At 34.5% G+C, this 23,475-nt stretch overlaps 2 protein-coding genes across 2 annotated transcripts; one reads left to right on the forward strand and one right to left on the reverse strand.

The window, feature by feature from the left end:
• Positions 1-18,805: 18,805 nt before the first annotated feature.
• On the reverse strand, positions 18,806-19,485 carry LOC107636872 (protein STRUBBELIG-RECEPTOR FAMILY 7-like). The gene is made up of 4 exons (XM_021121469.2): positions 19,385-19,485; positions 19,224-19,295; positions 19,077-19,142; positions 18,806-18,968 (listed from the first exon to the last, which is right to left on the reverse strand). Exons 1-4 carry the CDS (start codon positions 19,483-19,485, stop codon positions 18,806-18,808), a joined length of 402 nt encoding a protein of 133 aa, XP_020977128.2.
• A 2,908-nt stretch (positions 19,486-22,393) lies between these two features.
• On the forward strand, positions 22,394-23,191 carry LOC148568981 (S-locus-specific glycoprotein S13-like). Its single transcript, XM_088484847.1, has 2 exons — positions 22,394-22,540; positions 22,637-23,191. The coding sequence occupies exons 1-2, from the start codon at positions 22,394-22,396 to the stop codon at positions 23,189-23,191; spliced, it is 702 nt and encodes a 233-aa protein (XP_088340973.1).
• The last annotated feature ends 284 nt before the right edge of the window (positions 23,192-23,475 follow it).

Below are 23,475 nucleotides of genomic sequence, written 5' to 3' on the forward strand. Positions count from 1 at the left end.
AATGTTTTTAATTGAAAAAGAAAAAGAAGTACATGAATTTCGAATTTTAAAACAATTTAATTATTTTGATGTGGTGGTAATACTTTATGTTTTTCTGAATGAATGCTTGAATAGTGCATATTTTTGAAATTGTTGTTTATGAATGTTAAAATTATTGGCTCTTGAAAGAATGAGGGAAAAGGAGAAATGTTATTGATGATCTGAAAAATCATAAAAATGATTCTTGAAGCAAAAAAAAGTAGTGAATAGAAAAAAAAAAGAAAAAAGAAAAAAATGTGAAAAAAAAGAAAGAAAAAAAAAGAAAAAGCAAGCAGAAAAAGCCAATAGCCCTTTAAACCAAAAGGCAAGGGTAGAATAAAAAGGATCCAAGGCTTTGAGCATCAGTGGATAGGAGGGCCCACAGGAATAAAATCCTGGCCTAAGCGGCTAAACCAAGCTGTCCCTAACCATGTGCTTGTGGCGTGAAGGTGTCAAGTAAAAACTTGAGACTGAGCAGTTAAAGTCATGGTCCAAAGGAAAAAGAGTGTGCTTAAGAGCTCTGGACACCTCTAATTGGGGACTTTAGCAAAGCTGAGTCACAATCTGAAAAGGTTCACCCAATTATGTGTCTGTGGCATTTATGTATCCGGTGGTAATGTTGGAAAACAAAATGCTTAGGGTCACGGCCAAGACTCATAAAATAACTGTGTTCAAGAATCAACATACTGAACTAGGAGAATCAATAACACTATCTAAATTCTGAGTTCCTATAGATGCCAATCATTCTGAACCTCAAGGGATAAAGTGAGATGCAAAAACTGTTCGGAGGCAAAAAGGTAAAAGCCCCGCTCATCTAATTAAGACCGATCTTCATAGATGTTTTTGGAATTCATTGTATATTCTCTTCTTTTTATCCTATTTGATTTTTAGTTGCTTGGGGACAAGCAACAATTTAAGTTTGGTGTTGTGATGAGCGGATAATTTATACGCTTTTTGGCATTGATTTTAGTATGTTTTTAGTATATTTTAGTTAGTTTTTATTATGTTTTTATTAGTTTTTAAATAAAAACCAATTTTCTGGACTTTACTATGAGTTTGTGTGTTTTTCTGTGATTTTAGGTATTTTCTGGCTGAAATTGAGGGACTTGAGCAAAAATTTGATTCAGAGGCTGAAAAAGGACTGCAGATGCTATTGGATTATGACCTCCCTGCACTCGAAGTGGATTTTCTGGAGCTACAGAAGTCCAATTGGCACACTCTCAATTGCGTTGGAAATTAGACATCCTGGGCTTTTCAGCAAGATATAATAGTCCATACTTTTCTCGAGATTTGATGGCCCAAACAGACGTTCCAAGTCAGCTCAAGAATTCTGGCGTTTAACTTCAGAACTGGCACAAAAGCTGGAGTTAAACGCCCAAACTGGCACAAAAGCTGGTGTTTAACTCCAAGAAAAGTCTCTACACATGAAAGCTTCAATGCTCAGCCCAGGCACACACCAAGTGGGCCCCAGAAGTAGATTTTTACACTAAACACCCTAGCTTACTCATTTTCTGTAACCCTAGGTCACCAGTTTACTATAAAAACTACTTTTAGTGATTCATCTTGTACCTCATGACACTTTACACGTTTCATATTGTATTCTCTTTGGCATGAGTCTCTAAACCCCATTGTTGGGGGTGAGGAGCTCTGCTGTTCTTCATGAATTAATGCAATTACTACTGTTTTTCATTCTATCACGCTTGCTTCCATTCTAAAATATTCATTCGCACTTCAACCTGATGAATGTGATGATCTAACACTCATCATCATTCTCACCTATGAACGCGTGCCTGACAACCACCTCCATTCTACCTTAGATTGAATGCATATTTCTTAGCTTCATGATTCATATCAGAGTCTTCGTGGTATAAGCTAGAATTATTGGCGGCCATTCCTGAGATCCGGAACGTCTAAACCTTGTCTGTGGTATTCTAAGTAGGATCTGGGAAGGGATGACTGTGACGAGCTTCAAACTCGCGAGTGTTGGGCGTAGTGACAGACGCAAAAGGATCAATGGATCCTATTCCGACATGATCGAGAACCGACAGATGATTAGCCGTGCGGTGATAGTGCATTTGGAACATTTTCACTGAGAGGACGGGAAGTAGCCATTGACAACGGTGATGCCCAACATAAAGCTTGCCATGGAAGGAGCCTTGCGTGCATGAAGAAGAAGATAGTAGGAAAGCAGAGATTCAGAAGACAAAGCATCTCCAAAGCCTCAACCTGTTCTTCATTACTGCATAACAAGTATCTATTTCATGTTCTTTTACTTTTTACAATTAATTATGAGAATTATTGATATCCTGACTAAGAGTTACAAGATAACTATAGCTTTTTTCAAGCCGATAATCTCCATGGGATCGACCCTTACTCACGTAAGGTATTACTTGGACGACCCAGTGCACTTGCTGGTTAGTTGTGCGGAGTTGCAAAAGTGTGATTGTAATTTTGTGCACCAATTTCAAAACCGAACAAGCTTTAACAAAACAGCAACTCCAAGGTTTTGTAGACTATGTAACCGAAATGGACACTTTTCCATTCAATGCTTTTTTGGTAAGAGGATGATAGGTGATAAAGTTTACAAAGTTGTTTTTAATTATAATGGCTTAGGACATAAGAGATGGTTTAACATGAAAGGATCCAAGAAAATTTGGATACCTAAGGTTACTTGAGCTTGTTTTGTAGGTATGCCTAGCATCCAAACGGAAGGAGAATATGTGGTATATGGACAGTGGATGCTCTAGGCATATGACCGAAAAGACAACCTTCTTCATAAAGCTTGATGAATATGATGGAGGATTTGTCACTTTTGGTGATGATGCTAAAGGAAAGATAGTGGCTGTTGGGAAAGTTGGTAAAAGCTTTTCATCTTGTATAAATGATGTTTTTCTTGTAAATGGTTTAAAACATAATTTACTTAGTGTAAGCCAATTGTGTGATCTAGGTTTTGAAGTTATTTTTAGAAAGTTTGTGTCTTTGGTTGTTTGTGAAAAATCTGGGGATATTCTATTTGAGGCTAAAAGGTGCAATAATGTGTATGGATTGACTCTTGAGGACTTGAAAGAATAAAATTTAACATGTTTTACTTCTATTGAATCTGAAAAATGGCTATGGCATAGAAGGTTGGGTCATGCTAGCATGTACCAAATATCTAAGCTAGTTAAGAAAAATTTGGTTAGAGGAATTCCAAATATCAAATTTGATAAGGATCTTACTTATGATGCTTGCCAATTGGGCAAACAAGTAAAATACTCTTTTAAACCAAAAGATGGAATCTCAACCAAAAGGCCATTAGAGATGTTACACATTGATCTTTTTGGTCCAACAAGAACTCAAAGTTTAGGAGGTAAACACTATGGTCTTGTGGTGGTAGATGATTACTCTAGATTTGGTTGGGTACTTTTTCTTGCTCATAAAAATGATGCTTTTCATGCTTTTCCAACCCTCTGCAAGAAAATTCAAAATGAAAAAGATTTAAAAATTGCCCATCTGAGAAGTGATCACGGAAGAGAATTTAAAAACCAAGACTTTGAAAAATTCTGTGATTACTTTGGAATTGCTCATAACTTCTCATGCCCTAGAACCCCTCAACAAAATGGGGTGGTTGAGAGAAGGAATAGAAGCCTTCAAGAGATGACTAGGGCCATACTTTGTGAGAATGAGATTCCTAAATTTCTATGGGCTGAAGCTGTAAATACAGCTTGTTACATTTTGAATAGGGCAATTATTAGAAAAGGGTTGAAGAAAACTCCCTATGAGCTATGGAAAGGAACTCCTCCAGATCTTAAGTATTTTCATGTTTTTGGATGCAAATGCTTTGTACTTAACAATAAAGAAAACCTTGGCAAATTTGATCCAAAATCCTATGAAGGGATGTTTGTTGGATACTCCACCACTAGTAAGGCCTATAGGATTTATCTCAAAGAACATAGAACCATAGAGGAATCCATACATGTCTCTTTTTGTGATTCTAATTCAATTCCCAGTGATGTGATAGAAGATGATACAGATTGTGAAGATGTTGTCAATAAAGGAACCAGTGAAGAAAATTCTAAATCTGCTCAAAATGAAGAATCTGCCAGTTCAGTTTTGTCTCCTAAGCCAGCACGAGAAACTGAAATAGTGAGACCCCTAAAAGCTCATCAAAGCTGAACACCACTCTGGAAGCCTAGAGAATGGAAGTCCATGAGGGGTTATCCTCATGACTTTATCATTGGTGATCCCTCTCAAGGAGTAACAACAAGATCCTCAACCAAAAGACAATCTGAACCAAGCAATTTTGCCCTCTTGTCACAAATGGAGCCCAACAATGTAAAACAAGCTCTTGAAGATCCATCATGGGTCAAAGCAATGTAAGAAGAGCTTGCTCAATTCGACAAGAATGAGGTTTGGACACTAGTACCTCATCCGGATGGTAAGAAAGTGACGGGTACTAAGTGGGTCTTTAAAAATAAATTTGGTGAGGATGGACAAGTTGTTCGTAACAAGGCTAGATTAGTGGCCCAAGGTTACAATCAAGAAGAGGGTATAGATTTTGATGAGTCTTTTGCTCCGGTAGCTAGAATGGAAGCAATTAGGTTGCTTCTTGCCTATGCTGCCATAAGGGTTTCAAAATGTTTCAAATGGATGTTAAATGTACTTTCCTTAATGGCTTTATTGATTGAGAAGTGTATGTAGCACAACCCCCTGGTTTTGAAGATAAAAAATTTCCAAACCATGTTTTAAACTATCTAAGGCTCTTTATGGTCTTAGACAAGCTCCAAGAGCTTGGTATGAAAGGCTTAGTGCCTTCTTGTTGGAAAATCAATTTCAAAGGGGTACCACCGACACTACTTTATTTATTAAAGCATCTAATGATGATATTCTCCTAGTTCAAGTTTATGTTGATTACATTGTGTTTGGATCGGCCAGTGTGTCCTTGTGTGAAGAGTTTGGAAAACTCATGACTAGTGAGTTTGAAATGAGTTTAATGGGAGAGCTAACATTTTTTCTTGGCCTCCAAATTAAACAAACTCCTAGTGGTACCTTTATTCACCAAGGAAAGTATGCAAAAGAACTTATCAAAAAATTTGGCCTAGAAAGTTCCAAACCAATGGGAACACGCCAATGCATCCAAATACAAAACTTGAAAAGGATGATGATGGCAAAGATGTGGATGAAACAAGGTATAGAGGAATGATAGGTTCACTCATGTACCTTACATCCTCTAGACTGGACATAGTTCAAAGTGTGGGTGTATGCTCAAGGTTTCAATCTCACCCAAAAGAATCCCATCTTTCAGCAGTTAAGCGCATCATTAGATACATTAAGGGGACTAGTGATTATGGCTTGTGGTATCCAAAATCTGATGATTTTTGTGCAGTAGGGTTTTGTGATGCAGATTATGCGAGAGATAGAGTGGATAGACGGAGCACATCCGGCATGTGCTGCTTCCTTGGAAGCTCACTCAACATGTGGTCAAGCAAAAAATAAGCCACAGTGGCTCTATCCACAGCTGAAGCTGAATATATTTCTGCATCTGCATGTTGTTCACAACTAATTTGGTTAAAAATGCAGTTGGAAGATTACAAATTAAAAATCAATAGTATACCCTTATTTTGTGATAATATGAGTGCTATAAACATTTCAAAAAATCCTGTCCTGCACTCAAGAACCAAGCACATTGAATTAAATATCATTTCATTAGAGAACATGTGCAAAAGGGTAATATTGATATTCAATTTGTAAAATCTGAAGACCAACTTGCTGACATTTTTACAAAACCCCTCTGTGAAGACAGATTCTGCACTTTGAGAAAAAGTTTAGGAATGATTGATTTAAGTTCTATTGATAACTTGTGAAATTTTGATTCTTCTCAGTTTTGTCTCGTAGGAAAGGAGAAGATAAAAATCAGAGTGTGTTGGAAGGGCTGTGATCAAGGGGGAGACTGCGCCAAAATTAATTCTCATGGGCTCCATCAAATTTCTTTGACCCCACTATGACCGTTTTGTTAGTTTTTCTATATTTTTTTTGTTGTCTCGTCAAATCTTTTTAGAAGAGGATGTTGTCAAATCAAATCTTTCTTTTCATCTAATCCCTTAATTCTAGGAAACTACTATTCTGTTTATTTCAAATCAAAGGAAAACTCCCTTGGGTAATAACCGCTCCTTAATAGTCATTAAACTACCTCCAATTCTCTCTCCACTCCACACTTAATGCGTCCCTAACCTCCCTCCTCCCTCACTCAATTCGGTTTCTATTCAACCCTCCATCTTCCACTTCTCCATCATGAAAAAGAAAATCGCCCCTAGAAAAAGTAAAAGGACTCTCGTCTCTCAAAAACCGTCCACACCTCAAACTCACACCCACATCCATATTCATTCTACATCTTCATCTTCTCCCTCACCACCCTCAAAACAAACAGACACCATGAGAAGGAAAGTCATAGCCATGAAAACCTCTTCAAGGAAAAAGAAAGAAAAGGTTCCTATAGCGGAAGAAGAAGAATCACACACCTCTCCCATTCCATCACCGCCACACTCACCACCAAAGAAGGCCACACCCGGAAGGAGTACCCAGAAAACAAAAGGGTTCGCGCTGCACAACACCAAGGAATCAACAAACTTGGAGTCCTTGGATTTCAAGAACAAATTCAGCAAACCACACTTTCACTATGATCCTGCCAGGTTCAACTCATGTGCTTCATATGAATTCCATAAGGAGGTTGAAGAACTGATTTTCTATCGGTAAAGAAATTTAATAAAAATATAATCGCGTTGGTAGTATAGCTTCTAAACCAACAAAGAATCCTTTCGTACAAAAGTTTGGTTGTCACAAGTAACAAAACCCAATAAAATTTATAACCGAAGTATTTAAACCTCGGGTTGTCTTCTCAAGGAATTGCAGGGAGGTATGATTTATTATTGGTTATGTAAAACAATATATTTTTTGGTTTTTTTGAAATAGGGAACAAGTAATTTAAATGACAAGAAAAATAAATTAATAATAATAAAATCTCTTGGCAAGGTATGAGAAATTCAAAGTCCTATCCTAGTTATCCTTATCAGGTGTGATGAGAATTGGATTCTACTCCCACTTTTAATCAACCCTTGCTAAACAAAGGAAAGTCAAGTGGACAAATTTATTTGATCCTCATGTCCTAGTCAACTCCTGGAAAGACTAGAGTTATTGGAATTCAAATCAATCAGCAAATTTCAATGTTTAAACAACAGCTGAGTTTGATAACTCAAGTGTTATCAATTACTTAACCAAAGCCAAAAGGAGAAATAAATCTACTCGAATAAAAATTCCTTCAGATGGGAAGCAGCAGTAACATAAATAAAAGAAAGAAATCTTAACTCTGAAATACCTCAAATTATATTAAATAGAACATTCAAATCTTAACATGGAAAAGTTCATAAGCCAATTTAAGAACATTAACAAGTAAAAGCATTGGAATAAATAAAAGTAGAAAATAAATTAAAGGAACTTTGAACCTGTGATTGTAGAAACAATCCTAAAATAAGAGAAATCCTAATCCTAAATCCTAAGAGAGAGCAGAGAACCTCTCTCTCTCTCTCTAAAACTACATCTAAAACCTAAAATTGTGTATTATTAAAGCTTTATTGATGAAAGAATGGATTTCCCCACTTTATAGCCTCTAATCTGTGTTTTCTAGGCCGAAAACTGGGCCAAAAACAGCCCAGAAATTGCTGGGGGCGAAATCTGCCACGCTGATTTTCGTCACTGCGACGCGTCCGCGTGGAGCACACGTTCGCATTGCCTAGAGGTGCGGCCACTATAGCAAATTATATATCAAATCGAAGCCCCGGACGTTATCTTTCCAACGCAACTAGAACCGCATCATTTGGATCTCTATAGCTCAAGTTATGACCGTTTAAGTGTGAGAGGGTCAGGCTGACAGCTTTGCAGTTCCTTCAATTTCTTGTATTCCTTCCACTTTTGCATGCTTCCTTTCCATCCTCTGAGTCATTCCTGCCCTTTAATTTCTGAAATCACTTAACGCACATATCAAGGCATCGAATGGTAATAAGAGAAGATTAATATTAATAAAATTAAGGTCAAAGAAGCATGTTTTCAATCATAGCACAAAATCAGGAAGGAGAATGTAAAATATGCATTTTGTATGAAAAAGTGTATGAAAGATTGATAAAATCCACTCAATTGAGCACAAGATAAACCATAAAATAGTGGTTTATCAACCTCCCCACACTTAAACATTAGCATGTCCTCATGCTAAGCTCAGGAGAAGCTATAAGGGAGTGAAGAGGAATGGTAGAATGTATGAAATGCAACCTATCTATATGAATGCAACTACATGCTAAGATGTTTCTATCTACTTGGTTAAAAGTGAATAAGCTCTTCAAGACAAACATAAATCAAATTTCACTAATTCAAATTATATAATAAAAGACAAGTAAACTTGTAAGAAGATAGCTCATGAAAGCAGAGAGCATAGAATCAAGTATTGAACCCTCACTGATGGTGTATATGCACTCTAGTCTCTCAAGTGTATAGGGTAATCACTCTACTCTTCTCTAATCATGCTTTCTAAACTTTGTTCTTCACCTAACCAATCAACAATATTTAATGTACCAATGCAAACATCATGAGGTCTTTTTCAAGGTTGTAATGGGGCTAAGGTAAGGGTGAGGATATATGTATGGCCAAATGAGCTATAAATTGAATCTTTAATTAGCCTAAGCTTTCACCTAACATACACACATACTCTATATAACTCTAAAATCATGCCTAGCTACCCAAAATTTCCATTTTTTTCATCTCATACTCATGCATCAACCTTTCTTTTAATTTTTATCACATATGCATTGATCTTTTCTTTAACTTAACTTAGAATTGAGGTAATTTTGTCTCCTTATTTATTTACTTATTTATTGAATTTTTTTTTTTTGGATTTTTTTTTCTTTTTTTTTTTTGAACATGAAAATAAACATAGCTTATCAATACACATGGATTTTTAATTTTTCTGGTCTCACATGAGTAGGTACCCAAATTCCCAATATTTTATCAAAGTAGAAACATAACACATTCCCTTATTAATCCATGTTCCCATAGTTTTCTCACACTTAATTGTTACACAATCCCTATCTTAAGCTAACCAAAGATTCAATTGGGATATTTAATTGTTTTTTTGCTTAAGGCTAGTGATGTGGTTATAGAACAGAATAAATGGGGATAAAAAGGCTCAAGGTGGCTAACAAGGGTGATGTAAAAGGTAGGCTTATTTGGGATAAGTGAGCTAATAACAAATAATGGCCTCAATCATATGCAAGCATGTAAATACACTAAATAGTGGACATATAGAATGGAACAAAGCAAAGATTACAATCATAGAGAAGAAAACACACAAAAATAAAAATTTATGGTTAAATAATGTAACCATATAAATAAGCTCAAAATCTCACAGGTTGTGTGTTCTTAGCTTTTTAAACTATGTTCCAAATACAACTTCAAATAAGTTTTAACAGAACAAATTTTTCAATTTAAATTAGTGGAATACTATAAAAATTTCTTGAAAAAGAAAATATTACTTCAACCAAATAGTAACTAAATGCATAAAATCAAACAAACATGCAATTAAATATGCAAATGCAACAATGAATTTAACAAAGAAAATAAAACATTGGTGTTGGGAAGAAAATAACTAACCCATGGATATCGGTATTGACCTCCGCACACTTAAAGGTTGTACCGTCCTCGGTACATGCTGAGATGTACAAGTGGACGGGTTGTTTCAACTAACACTTGTAGCTGGAGGCGCCTTAGCTGGAGGTCTCTTAGTTCCTCTCCGTGCCGGTGTCTTGTCAGTGGCCTTCTCTTTTCCTTTCTTGGTACCCATGCCTAAGGAAGAAGAAAAGGAAGAGTGTGAAATATAGAAAACTAAGACCGGAAGGGAGGAAATTCCAAGTGATAAGGAATGCCAAAGGAAAGATGATAGCCTAAATACATGGTAGCTATAACATGTAGGGAAGACAACAATAAAGATCACAAAGGGCAATTCAAAATAATTAGATGCAAGAGGGTAAAAACATGCAAATAATAGGCATGAGAAGCATAGCTCAAGCATCAAGTAATAAATGTGCCAAATTAAAGAGCATGTGTAATGATGACAATTGTGAATGATAATCCCAAATACATGTGGAACACAAGTGTTGTGAAAAAGAGGTATGCAAGTGAAGGAGTAAAACAAAATAAGATTCAAAATTCCATAAAAGCTTTTTCACAAACATTGGGTGTGCAAGTTAAAATAGGGATGAAAATAATGTAATCCAAATATATATGAGAGCCATAAGTAAATTTCAATTGTCAAATCCCTCCTCAGAATAGCCACATGCTCAAATAAAATAAGGTACTATCCAAATAAAACTCCAACACCAACATAAAAATGCATAAAAAAGAATTGAAAAAGAAACCAAAAGGAATTAAATTAAGATGAAATTAAGAAGAAAAAAGAACAAATAAATATATTAAATTAAAGGGATAGAAGAGTAGATGGGGAGAAGAAAAGAAAGAAAGAAGAAAGAAGAAGAAAGAAATTAGGATTTGGGGAAGAAAAGATAAGATAACTTGGCTGATCTGGATAAGTTGTGCGTCGCATATGACGCGGACGCATGGGTCACGTGGTCGCGTGGTGTGTGATTCTTGTCAAGTAACGTGGACGTGTGGGTCACATGGTCACGTGACTTGATTTAAGCGAATGGCGCGAGGGCAGCCATGCGTTCGCGCAACTCTCTGTTTCAAACCCATTTTGCAAAAAATTTGGGGTGACGCGATCGCGTGGTTGACGCGATCGCGTGAATGGCTTTTATTTTAAAAATGACGCGGACGCGTGGGGCACGCGTTCGCGTGGTAGGGCTTGTGCTTCTAGCATGGTTCCAGCCCCACTCCATCATAACTTACTGCCATACACCCATTTACGTCGATTTCACAGGGCCACGCGTTCGTGTGGGTGACGCGGACGCGTGGGGAGGCTATTTCGCAAACGATGCGGTTGCGTGGTCATATTTGTGCCTAAGGCACGCCTGCAGCCACGCTTTCGCGTGACTTTCTGTTCAATTTTCTTTTCTTCAGAATGCAACTATGACGCGGACGCGTCAGCAACGCCTACGCGTCGCGTGCGTTTTTTTTTTTTTTTTGAAATATATGCAAAATGCAGAATACATTATGCAGATGCTAATGCAAACATTATGAATGACACTAATAAAATCAAAATAAAATAAACTAGGAATAAAAGGAATGATTATACCATGGTGGGTTGTCTCCCACCTAGCACTTTTAGTTAAAGTCCTTAAGTTGGACATTTGGTGAGCTCCTTGTCATGGTGGCTTGTGCTTGTACTGATCCTTGAATCCCCACCAATGTTTGCAATTCCAATGGCCTCCGGGATCCCAAACTAGGCGCAGAAAGCCTTCAAGCAGGTTAAGCAAGTGACAAGGCCCCAAGAGTGTTGATTTCTAGACTGAATTCCAATGGACACCACTGCTCCACATCCAGAAACCGGTTTATCCCGGTTTGGTACGTGAGTTCTATGCCAACATGCGACTGATTGATGGCACCATCCACTCTTATGTGATGAGGGTTCACATAACTCTTGACATTGGAACTATTGGGACGGCTCTAGGCTACAAAGAGGAGGGGCCGAGAGCATATATGGCCGAGAAATAGGACTCCCAGGTCGGAGTCACCTATAAGATTGTCCTCCAACATATCTGTGGAAACCTATCTGGCTTGGATGGCACCACTCCAACCCATAAAGCCCTCGGTCCTACAAACTCTCTGCTCCACAGGATCGTCACCCACATTCTGACCCCTCAAAGCGGATCCCATAACAGAGTAACATTTTCTGACTCTCTCATACTTTTTGCTCTTGTTACATCTACTCCTATATCATTTGGTTACCTTATGATCAGACACATGTGAGAATCAGTTAAAAGCACCAAAAAGGCGAATTTGCCTTATGGCATGTTTTTAACAAGTATTTTTTAATATTTTAAAATTGATCTCCTAAATGAGGCTGTAGAAAACAATGTGTCTATGATCAAAGCAGGAGGAGCTGTTAAGAGAACCAAGGGGAAGAAATCTGTGGCTTCGGATAGTAACTATGAAAGTCGGCCTGAGTCCTCCAAGGCAACCGAATCTATCAAAGAAATTCTCACTGAATTTTCAAACATGTCGGAGCTCATGGTACAATCCCATAAGGCGGCACGCAAGCTAGCCTATGAAAATAAAAAGGCTTGGATGAGGTGCAAGGATAGGGTAAGTCTGATGCTGGAGAGCCTTAAGGAGGAGTTGGGAGCTGCTAGTGAAGAAGGGGCTGAGGAATCTGAGCTTCACTTCTCTGATGATTAATTTTTTTTAGTATTTGATATTGGCATGATTAGGCTCAATTTGATACTCTATTTTGTCTGTTTGGATACTGTTGGACCTATGACTTGGTGGTACACTTTTAACATTTTGAGTATATTTTGCATATTTTGTGTTCTATGTCATTTTTGCAGGTGCCCCTTGATGCCAAGATGGGGAGAAATGGTGCAGGAAAAATTGAAATTAACAAAACAGGGATGAAATCCTTTTGAGGATTCATGATCTCCCTTGTTTCAAGTTTCAATATCTTGTTGTGATTGATGTTGATAATGCATCTGTCCTATCTTGATTACTGATGCCTGATGCTTGATGATTGATGCTTGATGTTTTGATGTTTGTAATTTAATTGGTTATCTTGGTAAAACGTTTGTTTACTGTGTTTGTAATGTATTTAACTTACCTTGATAAAATGATTGCTGTTTTGGACTTATTTTTGGCAATTCCTTTAAGCTGTGATGTAAAAATAAAGTTTGATAGTTTGAGATGATCATGCTTAATTTGAAATATTTTCCTTGATATGATTAAATTGCTCAGATTTGATTGGAAAATACTTCAGGCAACATCAACCTTGTTTGTACCTAATTGTTTTGTATGAGATTGAGCAGAAAATCAAATTATTGATAACAAATGAGTTTTGATTATCATTCAATTCTGCTCATAAATCAAGCCATTCAACATTACATAATGAATATGTTGAATAACATTGTTGCCTTAGGCTTGATAAAAAATTGTTACAGGTATAAAGCTTCCCTTGGTAAAATAGCATACATTAAGGGGGAGCCATGTGGCAATTAGAAAGGGGGAGAAATTCAAATATTCAAAGGGAGTATTCTATATTTTAATTTTTGATTTCTTTCCACTTCAATTTTTCAATAATGTTTGTCATCAAGGAGGAGATTGATGAGTTTGGAAAACTCTAAGCTAATATTTGTGATGACTAAACATTATTAATTTGAATAATTGCAAAAATATTAATTCATATATATTGATTAATTAATTTTTGCTATGCAGGTTATGTTTGGGCCGAAAATAAAAGAAAAAAAATGTTGCAAGCCTAAGTGTGAATTTTTATCTAGCATTGGTTCAAAAATGGTCAATGAAGTATGGCTGAATTATTATTCTTGTTATTGGGCCAGAATTGATTCTAATTAGCCCAAATCAACTTTAATGGAAAGATCCATTAACTTGGTCCAATATTGATAAAAAGAGAGAAGGAGATCCATGCATGCTTCCACGGAAATCAAACTTATCTTTGGATGGATTTCAAATTTTGTTCTATTTCACTTAATGCAGACATTGGAAAATGGAAAGAGAAAGTGAAGAAATGATGTGATAGCCTTAAGTGCACTACACGCTTCTAGGCTTGGGTTTCGAAACAAATTAATTCATTTCACTCTCTTTCCTAGCTTTACTAAAAGCAAATCATTTTTTAATTAATTTGTCAAGATCACTTAAGTGCTTTTCTTTTCTTCTCTTTCAATTTTCTTTCTTCTCTTTCGATCATTACACAGTAAACTATGGAAGCTAAAGCTAGCCACCAAAGAGAAGGTGAGGCACGCTACAAGACCATCACAATGATGGCAAGAAAAAGAAAACTAAAAGTATGCTGTGGCTAAGATTCTCATTCACTTGTGGTAAGATTTTGTGAAGAGATCTTGGCCTCTCCATACTAAAAATGGTTGAAGAAGATCTCAGTCAGAGAAGAAGATCCTTGAAGGGATGGCTTGTCTCTGATTCTGCTCAACCACCACAGGAGGTAGCTACAGTGGCTACGTGATGGAAGAGGCAGAGATTGGAGCAGATGAAGCTATCATCATCATGAAGCATCAAGGGCCAGGAGTTCATCTTGGAGAGCAAGGCAAGGATGGAGGGCTCGAATTGATGAAGATTGGTGACCAAGGAAAGACTAAAGGTAATTGCATGTTGGATTTTGCATGTGTTATCTCTTCTCTCTCTCTGGCCGAACCGGTTCTAGTTGAAGAAGAAGAAGATTGGCATGGTTTGTTTGATTTCAACCTTGGAGGCTTCTCCCTATAAGTAAGGGTGAACAGTCAGGGTCTGATTTAAGGAGTGAGAGTGCAAGGCACAGGATTCTCAGAGCTACCTAAGCTAATAGAATTTTTTCTCCTTCAATGTTTTTATTTTGTAATTTTTCTGGTTAATTTTGTCTGTCTTGAGTCTCATGGAAAAAGGCAAACAGTAAGGTTTGTATGAAAAAAGCCATAGAGCAGAAAAATGCAGAGAGTGCAAAATTAAAAGAAAAAGCCATAGATGTCCTTAGAGGTCCTTTGTACATCTGTGTTGTGTTTCATGATTCTATAAGAATCCCCTTGCAAGTTGGGTCAGCACTTTGCAGTGAAAGCTTGGCAGTAACCAAGTCAAGTTCAGGATTGGGTTTAGATTCTGGACTTGTCCCGGATAGGAAAGGTAGTTCCTAGGGAGAATTGGTGTTTGTAATCAAAGATGATTATAGTGAAATTCCATCATTGTTTGATGGAGACTGGATGTAGGCTGCATTGCACTTAGCAGCTGAACCAGGATCTATCTGGGTGTAATTTTCTCTCTTCTACTCCATTTCTATTTCTGCTGCACAGGAGATAAAACTGAAAAATATCTCGTGCTGATCGACGAGACAAAAAGAAAAGTGTCGTGGCTGAGTACGAGACAAAAGAAAAAGTCTCGTGGCTGGATACGAGACAAAAAGACAAAAAGTCTCCAGAAGTTGTTTCAAAGACCAGCAAGTGCTGTCAAGTGAAAAAGGGGCTAAGATTCAACCCCCTTCTCTTAGCCACTAAAAACCATCATAGATATAGTATATATTATTATTTATTAAAACAAAAAATATTTTAAATACTTTATATAATTAAAATAAGACATTAAAAATAATTAAAAATTTTAATTTATATTTTAATATCAATAAAATATCAAAATATCATTACAATTCATCTAAAAAATATTTTATATTTTATATATGTGTGTCCCCGTGTCATGTAAGATTTTAAAATTTACGTGTTAACGTGTTCTATGTCGTATCGTATCCCGTGTCCGTGTCAGTATCCGTGCATCATAGGTCTGGATTTATCCATTTTCTAATTGTGAATATAGATATAAGCCACAAGTTCAGGTCATTAATTGAAAGATTAAATACCGTTAAATAATTATCAATTAAATAATTTCGACGATCACAATCACAATAAAGCTATTAAATCTCTCTCTCTCTCCCTTCTAATTATTACATAAACTCATTAATTATTTATGATAGTCACCGAGCTCCTACAATACGCCGTTCCAGTGTCTAAGTAAACACATATGAATTTGAATATTCTAAAATTTGAATATTTATTTTAAAAAATAAAATATAATTTTTATTTTTAAATGATTTTTTTATTTTTTTATTTTACTTTTAAAATAAATAAAAAAATTATATTTTATTTTTTAAAATAAAATTTAAAATTTAAAAAATTCAAATATATATATATATATATATATATATAAAAGCAAAAAGAGAACTTTATAAAGACAAGAAGAGTAAGAGAGGTAGCTCTAATTTTTTTTAATTTATTTATTTTTTACATATACGAACTATTATATGTTTATTAGAGAATAAAAGCCTTAGGTATCGTCAGATGATAAAATAATATGATTTTTTTTAAATAAATAAATTAAGAATAAACGACAAATAAATTCCTAACTTTTTATCTTAAAAATAAATAAGTTATCGACTAATTAAAAATACAAAAAACATCCATTACTTTCTAAAACACAAGAGATCTATTAAGTCTCTCCGAAGGATCAAATTGTCCTTAGATATTTTGGACAGATAGATTTAGATGTCTCATATTTTAAAAAGTTACGGATGTTTTTGTAATTTTAATTAATTAAAAATTTATTTATCTTTTTCTTTTAAATTAAAATCTATATTAACATTTTATATATTTTTAAAAATTATTTACATGTTTGTACTATATTATTTTCTATTGTCACTATAAATAAGATATATGAAAAGATTATGATTATACATATTTGGATCCTTTAAATTTTGAATTTCACTTTAAAGAGTAAAGTTTGATCTCTCACTCTTGAATGATTTCTCTCTCATATTTTTTCTTGATTCCACCTATGAAATAAATGGTGAGAAATCAAATTTTACTCTCTAAAGTAAAATTCAAAATTTAGAAGATTCAAATCCTCTTATCTAACGTATAAATAAAATTTGCATATACTTATTTCGTCGTTTGCACTAACAGCGAGATTAGATTATTGTTGCAGTACAATTTTGATCAATTTTAGTAGGTGAATTTGATATCATTTGAATCGTATCGATTTTTTTTTTATTTTTTAATTTAATCCAATTTTATTAAAATGATTGTGATTTGATTTGTATTGATTTTAATTTATTTTTAAATATAATATTATTCAAACTATTGTGATTTAGATTTAGTTAGTGATTGTACCAAGCTATGAATGTGAACAATGAAGCTATAGTAAGAAAAGAGAACAACGAAAAGAGAATAAATGTATGATAAATAAGGTTTTAAAAATCAAACCAGTAATTGAATTAGTAAAACTAAAAATTCAAAGGTTTAAAAATTTAATTGAAATTCAACTGAAATTAATCGAATATAATAAAATAATATATTTATGTACAGAATATAAAAAAATAATAAAAATTTTTATAAAAAAATTTTATTTTTTATCTCTTCAAATTCTTATAAAAATTTCTAATAAAAAACTTCTTAAAAATTAAAAAAAATTAAATATATATACATATCAATATACAAATATACTTTTTTCAAAATTTAAAATTATAAATTAATTAAAATTCAACATCTAAATCTAAAAAAATAAAATAAAATTACATAATATAATATAAAAAAATAAAATAAGTCTTAACACAAAAAATATATATAATACATGAGATTATTACTAAAATACTTATAATAATATCTAAAATATTTAAGACAAGTAAATAAATTCGTATTATTCAAAATTATGGAGACAGAATCGAAATTTCTATTTGGATCTCCATAGTTGTTTCGAGATAATTTCTTTTTTTATTTCTGCTCTCACAGAAAAAATGCTCTATCATTAAATCTCTATTTAAAATATACCCAACAGAATTTTTGCGTCTCGAAAAATTTTGCCACCCCTAAATAAAAATGGTCCTTAAAATCCTTCCTAAGAATGGATGCAAGTAGAGCTCGTTGTTTCTAAGTGTGATTGTCGTTCTCACTTCTCACTCAAATGATCACCAATTGGATTATAAAAGAATCAAGGATTAAAGTTGCTGTCATGGATCTTTAAATCAGAGCTCTTGATGTCATGTAAAAATTGTACCAAATTATGAATATGAACAATGAAGTATATTTTGACTATTAGTTGATTAAGAAAATAAAAATTATATCTATACACTCTGCCAAGTACACATTTATAGTACAGAGTCAAAACCAAAAACTAGCCTAACACTTGTTATTTGTTAACTAATATAAATACCAATAACCAAACAATAGAATTTGAGCTACAATTATCCATACTAATAGAATATATTTTGACTTGACAATTATCCTTTGTAAAATCCGGTCAAACCGTAATTAATTAAATAATAAATTAAATAAGAGCGAATATGGTTAGAAAATTTACACTACAAAAAATTTTGGTAAAAACGGCAATTTTTTTGGTATTTACGGCGGTTTGAACCGCCATTATTGGGCGGTTTCGTAAAGCAACTTAATTCTGGTCGCTATTCTGATTATTACGGCGGTTTTCTGAAAACCGCCACAATTTCCTGAGTTAAAACAGCGGTATTTGAATAGGTTAAAACGGCGGTTCAAACCGTCATTATTTCCAGGGTTAAAATGGCGGTTTTTGGATAGGTTAAAACGGCGGTTTGAACCCCCATTACCTTGACAGAGTGGCATTTTGGTTGGTTAAAATGGCGGTTCAAACCGTCGTTATTTCCAGGGTTAAAATGGCGGTTTTTGGATAGGTTAAAACGGCGGTTTGAACCGCCATTATTATCCTGACAGAGTGCCGTTTTGGTTGGTTAAAATAGCATTTTTGAACCGCCATTTTACCCTGACAGTAGCGTTTTGATTGGTTAAAATGGTATTTTTGAACCGCCGTTTTACCCTGACAGTGACATTTTTTATCGTTTAAAAAATAATTTTTATTGCCATTTTTACCGGGTTAAATAAATAATTGTGATTAAAATTTTACAATAGCAAAAAATCATAATCCATAAATGAAATATTATATAAGTCATAAACAAAATATTAATATAATATATAATTTCTTATTATTGAAAATCAAAAATAATAACTCCTATACAAAACCTTGTCTTACTAAACTTACCAAAATACAAGCATTGCAATAAACACTAATCAGCAAGATTCCTATGTTCTCAAAAACAATAAAAAAAGTTACTCCAATAGCTCATGGAGCTGGTTGATAAGGTATTATTATGATAAATGCTCAAGAAGATAATTACACACAGGTCTGTAAGAGAGGTCATATCAGAAATAGAGTAAGGGATTGCCCCAGTGAAGTTATTATAAGCCAGATTTCTGCATACAAAGAATTAATTATGTTAGAACTTATAATCATAATATTATGGGTGAAATAAACTTAAGGGTAACAAACATATATATATATATATATATATAGAAACATACAAGCACTGCATATTTGGAGGAAGCTGGTATGGTATGCCACCTCCAAGATTGTTGCTACTCAAGTCTCTACAATAAAAAGAAGAGTCACATTGCGAGTTACATTTCCACACAAAACTGGATATTGTATGAAAGAATAGTGAATCTTACGGGTTGGTCAAAGATGTCAAGGGTTGTAATCCATAAGGCAATGTTCCCGTTAGTTTAAGATTGGATAACTTACTGGTAAATAAAACAATAATTTTAGAAATCAGCATCAAAATGCAATCATGATAAAAAGTGGTATAAAGTGAAGAAGAGTGTGAGACTACATCTCTGTAACTCGGTTGTTTGAGCATGTTATGCCTTTCCAATATTGTCCACGCGGATCATCACCACTCGCTTGCCAACCTAGCTGTGAAGGTGAGTTCATAGATTGAAATAAAATCCTTATAGCGGCCGCTGCATCAAACATCAGAAAAGAGATTGATATTCATCTAATTGGTGGCCTATATATGATATGATAAAAGCTATGAATGTACTTATGTACATATATATAGATTCTAATTGGTGGCCTATCTCTTATCAAATTTTCAAACCATTTCCCGTACTAATGAAAGTAACAACGAACAAATATGGCATATTTATGCTTCCCATAATGGACCAATTTTTCCTTTAGTCTTGTATGGGTATTAAGAGACGAGAAGGGAAGGAAATTAATGATCACAAGAATCTTATAATGTTAAATAGGAAGCATCCTTTTTGAGTGCTTAAAATACTATAAAGTTGATAGTGATAATGATTTCCCTCTAATTTTAAAAGAGTATAACGCACAAATTAAACAAGAGAATAAGGGTGGTTATTTGATTAAACAATTTATATGACATTCTTCATTTCAAAAATATCATGTAATAATTAAGGACATAATAATAACGGGACTCTATTATATATTCATTTTTTTTGTTTTTATATAATATTTAGGGCATAAAGATGAATATCAATAATCTAATGAAAATAGTGTTGCATGAGAATTTCAGAGAACTGATCAGCAGTGTAAACCTTGTTTAGCAGAAGGTTTATGTAATAATTCTGAATGAAGTCACTGTTGCCAGCACTAACAAGATGTGTAGCACCAAATATGATTGATAAAGCATTTGATTGTCCTGCTACTTCCACCAATATATTCTGATATTCTTTGTAGTGTTCCAATTGCTAGCTCAATGGAATTGCATCCTGCATCCAAAGGGGAAAAAAAGACTAAATTTGAAAACACACACACAGACACACACACACAAACATAATAGGAGACTTATATGGAACTTATAGGAGCCTATTTGCTTTCTCAAGTAAATGTTTTTTTTCATGCTTCACATTAATATTAACAGCACGATAATAAAAAGTTGAGTTTGCAGTTAAAGAAACCTTAATGAAGTAAGAGATTCTTGTTCTGTAGAGAATGATAGAAGCCATCAAGAGGGTTTTTTCTTCTTGTTCTCTCTGCAGCTAAGGGAAATAGAGGGCTCTCAAATGATTTTGCTGCAATTTCAAACCCAATATACCTCTCTCAACCATGACAGATATATTTAGGAAAGACTGGACTACACTTTCAGAGTTCAATCATGCAAGAGGAAAAAATTACAACAGTAAAATACCTACCTCAACCCTTTTTTTCTCCATAAATAATATTGATGGAAGGGAGATTGTATAGTCTTCTCTCATGATCCTTCTCCCTTTGTTTCCTTCACTCTTCTTCAACAGCCTTCTCTTAGGCAGCCTGAATTATGATATTAATATATAAACATACAAAATATTTTAATGTATTTTAATTATAATGGAAGCGCTGGTGCTGGCTCCACCTCTTGAGCAAGACGTTCTTGCCCACGTCTTACTCTTCTATCCAAGTCCATTACCTGTAATTATAAAAATTGAAATTATTCATTAACATATAGAAGAGAATAAACTTAATTGACTGTCAGGAAACATGTAGGTAGCTTACCAATTTCTCACAGAACTGAGCAAGGTTAGCTTCAAATTTGGGTACGAATGCATCATGTCTTGGGAAATTCTCAAAGCTGATGAGAATCAAGTCAACAATGTTTAACATCAGAGACACAATGGTTTTCTTACATATTCATTTAGGAAATAATTACAGCAAGAGGATTCATAATATGCAGTGCACTATTAGAAATTTGACACCGTTCCTTAACAAAACACAAAACCTTATACGAATAGAATAGATCTACTTGTTCACCTTTCTTTCAACTTTGGATCATGTATTCTTGGGCAAGATCCTGCAACAATTTTATGCAAATATAAATAAAAATCAAATAAGTAATAAATAAAATATTACGAGCAAATAAAATCCATAAAGAAAGGGCACAACAGCGCACAAGGATCCTGGTTGGTGGGCTCTAGGGAGAATGTACACAGCCTTATATTTAAAATCAACCTTTATTAACTAGGATTTCATTCAAGTGTGTCCTTAGGATGATAGATATGAAGATATAAGAATATAAACAGTCTCTAAAATTTCTTCACAAGAGAGCAACAATCTAGATGACAACAAATAACTCAAATTTCATCATCTGTCATAGAATCCATTGGTTATGGTCAACTCTCATCAATGCTCAATTCTCAGTAAGAAGCAACATAATCAACAAATAAAACTCACCAAGATCGTTGCAAGCTTTATCCTACTAAGTGGCAATGTTTATATGTTCAATGAATGATACTGGAGTGACTATCAAAAACCAAACAATCAGGCATCAACAAGATATTTGAACACAAAGACCTTTTTCTACTGGCTCCGGGTAAAGATTTCAAATTTAATAGCTCAATTATGAATACCTTGGCTTGTGAGTTAGAATTAAATCTATATATCAATATATAAATAAAAAGAAAGAGAGTAAGAGGGTAAAATACTTGTGCAGAAGACTCTAAATAGCTTTTTATTTTGTGCTGCTAGTTTTAGAACTTCAAAGACAACCCTTGAAAATCCATGGACTAAAATTGTACAGTTTTATGAAGAGGGACATACAGTCATTTGGAACAAAGCAATACTAGTTTCTTATGTGAGTATTTCCTAAAAAGCTGAATCATAAAATGCTATTTACCACATAATTGATTTGCAGAAAAATATAGGAATTACCCTTATAAAAGGCAGTGATGATTTCATAGACCCCAAATCGAGCTTTGAGGCCAAGAATCCTTCCTAATTAAAAAATCCGGTATTGAAGCTCTTGGACAGTGGCAATCTTGTGTTAAGAAATGAAGGGGAATCAAATCCAAAGGCCTATTTGTGGCAAAGCTTTGATTATCCTATAGATACATTCTTGCCAACTATGAAGTTGGGAAGGGACCTCCGAAAAGGTTTGGACTGGAGCATAACTTGTTGGAAGAGTCCAAATGATCTATCCCCTGGAGACTTTTCTCTTGGTTTAGTTGTAAGGGATTATCCGGTCTATTACATGATGAATGGAACACAAAAAGTATATCGCTCTGGACCTTGGAATGGCCTTTACTTCAGTGGACTCCCAGATCCGTCCTTTACATATGTTTTTTAAGACAGTTTTGTCCCAAACAAGGATGAGATATCCTATAGTTATAACACCAAGGTTGATTCTATCATTGGAGGAGGTGTAATAAGCCAAATAAGTCAATCTCTTACAAGTTATTTATGGGATGACAATCTTCAGAATTGGAAAGTTTCTGGATCAACGCAAGGTGATGTGTGTGATAAATATGACCTTTGTGGAGCCTATGCTTATTGCAGTGTAGCAGATTCAAAGCATGTCTGCCAATGCTTTAAGGGGTTCAGTCCAAAGTCACCAGAAGAATGGAACTCAAACAACTCCTCACAAGGATGCATTCGCGACGATCCATTAAGCTACAATGTCACAAGAACTGATGTGTTTGTCAAATATACAGGCTTGAAAGTGCCAAATACTCAGCATACTAAGCTGCATGAGAATATTAATTTAGATGAATGCAGAAATCTGTGTTTGAAGAACTGCTCTTGTATGGCTTATGCCAATTCAGACATAAGAGGAGGAGGCAGTGGCTGCGCCATGTGGTTTGGCGATCTAATTGACATCAAACTGCTTCAAAATGGTATTATTATGCCAATTGGAAGGAATTAGCAGACAAAAGACTCAATGGAGAGTACAATGAGAAAGAACTACTGAGATTGATAAGACTGGGAATCGCATGCACCCGCTGTGACCCACAATTAAGGCCAAGCATGAGGCAAATTGTAAGCATCCTTGATGGCAAGGACAACTTACTCGTCGAACCAAACAAAGAGAGCATGGAAGAATAGAGAGAAAGAAATGCAATTTCTTTGTCACTCATTAGGAGAATCCAAGCTCAAGGAATACAGTAAGAAATTACAGAACACAATGGAGTAACCAAAATAGAAACTAAT

Source organism: Arachis ipaensis, chromosome B4 (assembly GCF_059453495.1).
Source record: "Arachis ipaensis isolate K30076 ecotype BB chromosome B4, ASM5945349v1, whole genome shotgun sequence".
NCBI classification, from domain to species: Eukaryota; Viridiplantae; Streptophyta; class Magnoliopsida; order Fabales; family Fabaceae; genus Arachis; species Arachis ipaensis.

What these genes read in the sequence shown, in the direction of transcription:
- LOC107636872 (XM_021121469.2), bottom strand. Translation starts at nt 19,485, where the DNA reads ATGAACTCACCTTCACAGCTAGGTTGGCAAGCGAGTGGTGATGATCCG. An exon ending in AACAACCGAGTTACAGAGAT is followed by an intron (nt 19,296 to 19,384) that starts GTAGTCTCACAC and finishes TTTATTTACCAG; the next exon opens with TAAGTTATCCAATCTTAAAC. An exon ending in CCTCCAAATATGCAGTGCTT is followed by an intron (nt 18,969 to 19,076) that starts GTATGTTTCTAT and finishes CTTTGTATGCAG; the next exon opens with AAATCTGGCTTATAATAACT.
- LOC148568981 (XM_088484847.1), top strand. Translation starts at nt 22,394, where the DNA reads ATGAAGTTGGGAAGGGACCTCCGAAAAGGTTTGGACTGGAGCATAACT. An exon ending in TGATGAATGGAACACAAAAA is followed by an intron (nt 22,541 to 22,636) that starts GTATATCGCTCT and finishes GTCCCAAACAAG; the next exon opens with GATGAGATATCCTATAGTTA.